At 40.3% G+C, this 6,000-nt stretch overlaps 1 protein-coding gene across 2 annotated transcripts in view; it reads right to left on the bottom strand.

Annotated features, from left to right (window-relative positions):
• Positions 1-6,000, bottom strand: part of erc1b (ELKS/RAB6-interacting/CAST family member 1b) — a 220,985-nt gene that overhangs the window by 180,959 nt on the left and 34,026 nt on the right. The window contains exons 3-6 of one of the 2 annotated variants that reach the window (XM_053508594.1): positions 5,739-6,000; positions 4,417-4,491; positions 3,775-3,930; positions 472-564 (exon numbers count right to left, since the gene is read on the bottom strand). The exon at positions 5,739-6,000 is cut by the window's right edge and continues 158 nt beyond it. In XM_053508594.1, coding sequence (XP_053364569.1) covers positions 472-564; positions 3,775-3,930; positions 4,417-4,491; positions 5,739-6,000 — 586 coding nt within the window. The remainder of the gene's footprint in view (positions 1-471; positions 565-3,774; positions 3,931-4,416; positions 4,492-5,738) is intronic. The other variant, XM_053508595.1, reaches the window with a different exon arrangement.

Raw genomic sequence — 6,000 nt, forward strand, 5'->3', positions numbered from 1 at the left:
CACTGCAGTGCACCAGATACCAATATTTACAATTATATACAATATTTTCAGTGTGTAGGTTAAATGTATGAAAGGTCTGAAGTCTGAACAAAAACACGCGTTTGTTTTTATGCTTTAAATTGTATATTCATGTTAAAGCTGTACAAGACTCACTTTGTCGGACTTACGAACTGATCCGACTTACGAGCATGCTCCAGGAACAGATCGTGTTCATAAGTCGGGGACTTATTGTAATTGTTTTTTAATCTTTGCTTAAAGGCTGCAGGCCCCTCCCCCGAGTACAGTAAGCTCCTGTATCTGACCCATAAAATGATCATATTCTTTGGTACTAGCTAAGTTTCATTGCAGTGCAGTGGAAAAAAAGCTTGAATCTAAAGGAACGCAAGGGAGCACTTCTGAGTGTCCTGTTCTCCGTGTGGTGAGGAAAGCAGGGCAGGGTGTGGCTCTAAGCTGCCTCTCCGTGTGTCTTACTGCAGAGAGCTCCCGCTGCAGCTCAGCCGTTCGCTTTCGCAGGTCCTCGGCCTTGGCCTCGCTGTGAGACAGTTCCTCCTTCAGCTGCTCTACCTGTCAGGAAAGGCTGGCGTTACTGCAACAACCACCGACACGGCATTCCCAAAGCAACGTTCACTCTGCATGTGACCGCTCGACATGCAGGTCATAGGGCAAGGTTGTTTTTTTTTGTTTGTTTTTTTCAAGAGCAGAGCATGCCGACTGATCTGCGTTCACCATGCAGGAGAAAAGGAAGTGTTGTTTAGCCAATGTGCACTTAAATAAAGAATGAAGCCGTTAAAAAGTTAAACATGAAGGCACAGAGAAACATACGGCATATTTATACGACATCACAGTGTGAGTAAACTCTTCGGTCTGGGGTCCTTAAAAAGTGTGCAGCCAGGGACTTTGTACAGACTCTTATAGAAAATCTCAGCTCTGATCTCCCATTGATTTTTATAAAACTATTTCTCTATATTATAAACAATACTATAGAGATAAAACACTTGCACCATGCTACAACAGTCATACTTGCACCCTAAAGAGAGCAACCCGTAACCTCTTAAAAGACATGATGCATACAGTTGGAGAGCCACTTCTAAACATTATTAATTCCTTGTTATATCTAGGTCACGTCACTAAACCTTTCAAGTTGGCAGTTATTAAGCCGCTTCTTAAAAAAAACAAATTCAAATAAATTACAGACCGATTTCAAACCTTCCGTTCATATAAAAAATATTAGAAAAACTAGTATCAGCTCAAATATGCACATTCTTGCAGGAAAACAACATCCTTGAAGAATTTCAATCAGGTTTCAGGCCCCATCATAGTACAGAAACTGCACTAGTTAAGATTGCAAACGACTTGTTTTAGCTTCGGACCAAGGCTGCATCTCAATACTAGTCTTGCTTGATCTTAGTGCTGCATTCGACATTATAGATCATAATATTCTTATAGATCGCTTACAAAATCACATAGGTATTCAGGGGCAGGCATTAAAATGGTTTAGATCATACCTGTCTGATCCATACCATTTTGTAGATCTAAATGGAGAACCGTCTGGTGTAATGCCAATGAAATATGGGGTCCCACAAGGGTCAGTTTTAGGACCTCTGCTGTTCTCAACATACATGCTTCCCTTGGGTAACATCATTAGAAGGCATGGGATTAGTTTCCATTGTTATGCTGATGATACCCAATTATACATCTCAACAAAACCAGATGAAATACCCAAGTTGTCTAGATTAACCGAGTGTGTGCAGGACATAAAAGATTGGATGACCAATAACTTTTACTTAATTTAGATAAGACAGAGATATTGCTCATAATCGGCCCAAAAACCAGCACACAACAGCTTTCACAGTTCAGCTTGCGTTTAGAAGGATGTACTGTTACTACTAGCTCAACAGTAAAAGACCTGGGCGTAATATTAGACAGTAACTTGTCCTTTGAAAATCATATTCAACCATCTTAGAAATATTGCCAAACTTAGAAGCATCTTATTTGTATCTGATGCAGAAAAGCTAGTTCATGCATTCATGACCTCCAGACTGGACTATTGTAATGCATTACTAGGTGGTTGTCCTGCATCTTCAATAAACAAGCTACAGTTAGTCCAAAATGCAGCCGCCAGGTTCCTCACTAGATCCAGAAAATATGATCATATAACCCCTATATTATCATCCCTGCACTGGCTACCTGTTCAGTTTAGAATTAATTACAAAATAGTACTACTTACATACAAGGCTATAAATGGTTTAGCTCCCACATACCTAACCAGTCTTCTGATACGCTATAATCCACCACGCTCCTTAAGATCACAAAACTCTGGACTTAGAATTTCAAAATCTACAAAAAGGGGTAGGGCTTTTTTATATTTAGCGCCAAAGCTTTGAAATAGCCTTCCAGACAGTGTTTAGACACAGTTTCCCAGTTTCAATGTAGACTCAAGACACATCTCTTCAATCTGGCATACGCGTAACTCATCCCATAACTTTATACTCCAGTACATCTATACTGAATGGCAACTACGCTAATTCTCTCCTTCTGTTCTCTATCTACCCATCCCGAGGCATCTGGAGATTGTACCAGCTTCAGTAGACAAAGGCCAACCCTGTGAGGATCCTGAGGCAATATTTCTAAGATGGAAAAAGGCTGTTTTTGTGATATTGGAAATATGATTTTCAAAGGACAAGTTGCTGTCTAATATTATGCCCAGGTCTTTTACTGTTGAGCTGGTAGTAACAGTACATCCTTCTAAACGCAGGCTGAATTGTGAAAGCTGTTGTGTGCTGGTTTTTGGGCCGGTAAGTAATGTCTCCGTCTTATCTGAATTTAGTAAACGAAAGTTATTGATCGTCCAATCTTTTATGTCCTGGACACACTCGGTTAATCTAGACAACTTGGGTATTTCGTCTGGTTTTATCCAGAGAAGGACCAGCTCCAGCTGGATTCTGCTTTATGATGGTTGGAGCTACACATACTGCTCCTGTGCTCCCAGTGATCCGGACCCTATCTGCCCTTCGCACCTACTGACTCCCTGTGCTGAACTGGACTTCATGTTTTTTTTTTCATGTTTTTGCCATCTCAGGGAGTTTTTCCTTGCCACCGTCGCCGTCACCCTTGGCTTACTCATCAGAGACATTTAATTCATCATTCATTCATTCATCTCATTATTATCTAGACACATTTTTCTCACACATACACATTTTCAAATATTTTCTTTAAAAAAAATAATAAAAAAATTTTTTTTTTGAAGCTCCTTTGAGACAATGACCATTGTTAAAAGCGCTATATAAATAAAATTTAATTGAACTCAAAACTCTAACACAGGAAAAGTAGTTTTTAGATTAACAACGCTTTTCTAAAAAGTTTATGAATAAAGGAAGATTTTAAAAAAAGCATTTAATAAAACTTAACATATAAATAAGTAGTGAAATTGAATATTCACTTGACTAATATTTAATTGACGTGACCAATCGATGGGATAAACTTCCATCACAGTCTATAAAGCTCTCTACAGCAGTTGAGTTACTAATAAAGTAAACTAAACTAAATAAAAAGTTCCCGTGGCTTTAGATCAGACCCCCTTTCTGAGAACCCCAGTTGAAAGCAAGGTGTTAGCCGTGAAAGACTTAAAATATAAAACAAAGTTTGAACAAAGTCAGAGTGATGTAAGAAAAAAAAACTGAGAAACGTGTAAAGCGTGTAAAGCAAGTCCTAAAATCATGAGATTGTGCACTACAGACTGTTTAGTACTTTAAAATTCAGGCACTGTGCTGTTACCTTGTTCTTCATGAACTTGGAGTGACTGCGATAGACCTCCATCTGCTTCATCTCCTCCTCACGCTCCTCCGTGCTCAGAGCTCCATTAGACTTGAGCATCTGAACCTCCTCCTCCAGGTCCCTCAGACTGCGCTCCAGGGAGCTGATCTTCGAGTCCTGCGCAAGGGGGTAAAAAGACAAGAGGGAGAGAGAGAAAGAGAGGGAATGTGAATGTATCCATGCTATTATAAACGCTGAGAGAGCTGCACGGACTTATGGGTGAAAGGGACGTTAATGTTTAATCATTAATCAATTGAATTGCTGTTAAGAATTGAAACTATTAAAAATGTTATCAGGGGAAATGTTTGTTTTGTGTCATATTACACCATAGTTCACCTGTCTATTAATTTGTACACCACAAGAGGGCGCCCTTTCAATTCAGCCAGTGCGCAATACTGGTGACTGTATTTTTAGCAGCCTTGTTTAAGCAGGTAACACAGAAAAGCATAAACCCATAAATTCTGACACCCGGTTAACATTAAAGGCAGAAAGAGAAGATCGCATTTTTGTTGCTATTTCAAATTCATTCATTTAACCTGCATTTTGGAAAAAAATTAAGAGGAAATGATGAATGTTCTGCCCTTAACACACAAACACACTTGCCTTCATCTCGATGACGGTTTGCAGGGCTTTGGTCTTGGCAGAATCAGGCGCTCCCTCGTAGCGTCGATGGACGTCCTACGGGAGAATCACAAAACGAGCGTTTTAAGAAGGTGGAGTGTTACGGACATGATGTTTGCTCCACCATCACACTAACACTTGTGCTGGCACTGGAAGAGGAGCTTCCAGCTTCTACTGCACCTTATTATCAGCACAGACACAGACACGGCTACTTTAGAGCGACAGGGAGAGAACAGCGGAGCCGGAGGGTCACAACATAATAGAGATGGGGGAATTGACATACTTATAAGCGAAATGCAGCAGAAGCCCATTACTTCACCAAGTACATTCATTCCTGGGTAAAACCATGACCGGAAGTGTTTTCCTTACTTATAACAACAATAAATTATAAGCCTTAATGATATTTCATTATAAACAATCCTGAAATATTGATTAATTAATTAACCAAATACTTTTTTACTCGGTAATGTTTAACATCTTCAAAATTCAAAAGAGTTTAAAAAAATTATATCGTAACTCTTTAAATTATTACAAACCCTAACCTTATTAAACTTTCATGCATCTGAAAGTTCTTATTCCTATTAACCCTGAATATAACCTGAGCATTTTCCCTGCTCTGTTTGTGGTATAACATATTAAAGATCAGGAAAACCAACATCAATGCATTACAAATAAAATTTCCAAAAGCTGCAGTTCAGCTTTTCACCACTGGGTGTCAATGTTCTCAAAGAGCTGTAGTGTTGACTCAAAGTTTGCTGTAATTCAGAAAGAGCAAAGAGAGAGAGAGAGAAGGAAAGATTTGCTCAGACGTGGTTCATGTTGATGAAACCAGTTTACACCCAGTTGTTCCCGGATCCTGATAACGAGGAGATACAGACGCGAGGATGTAGAGAGGATAAACACATGAAATGAGCCTCACACCGCTATTCGTACACTACACGGGATATTTTCAGTGTAGTTTAATTCATGTCTTTTTGTTGTAAGATTTTTAATTTCTAAGCAAAAAAAGACACGAACATCAAACACTCAAGTTTTAAGCTCGACAGGAACCTGCACTGATGAATATGACAAATCAGTCCTGAGCTGAATGAACGAATTTTGGCACGAGGCAGCATGACACGAGTTTCTTTTCATCACCATCCTCCTCCGTCTCTCCGGTTTCTATAGCAACTAACGTTCGATGCCTTCAATCTGTCTGACGCTGTTTAAAGACTGGCATGAAACAGCAAAAAAAAAAAAAAAAAAACTCAACAAAAAGAGGACTTTTACATCACGGTGATCTTAACACTAATTACGCGTCTCACCTCTCTGAGTGCGCTCGTCTCCTTGTCCCTCTGCTCCAGCAGGCTCTCCAGATGGTGGATGTGCATCTCGGCCTCGGCGAGGCGCCGCGTGCGCTCGTGCTCCTCCTCGCTGACTTTAGCCGACAGTCCTTTGCTTTGCAGCATCTCCAGCAGCTTCTTGATGGACTCGTCCCGCGCGTTCAGCGTCTGTTTCTGCGTGTCGATGCGCAGCTCCATCTCCTCCAGGGTCTTCCTCAGGAGAAACAGCTCTTTGGCTTGCCTC

The sequence above is a fragment of the Clarias gariepinus genome, chromosome 12 (assembly GCF_024256425.1).
Source record: "Clarias gariepinus isolate MV-2021 ecotype Netherlands chromosome 12, CGAR_prim_01v2, whole genome shotgun sequence".
Lineage (NCBI taxonomy): Eukaryota > Metazoa > Chordata > Actinopteri > Siluriformes > Clariidae > Clarias > Clarias gariepinus.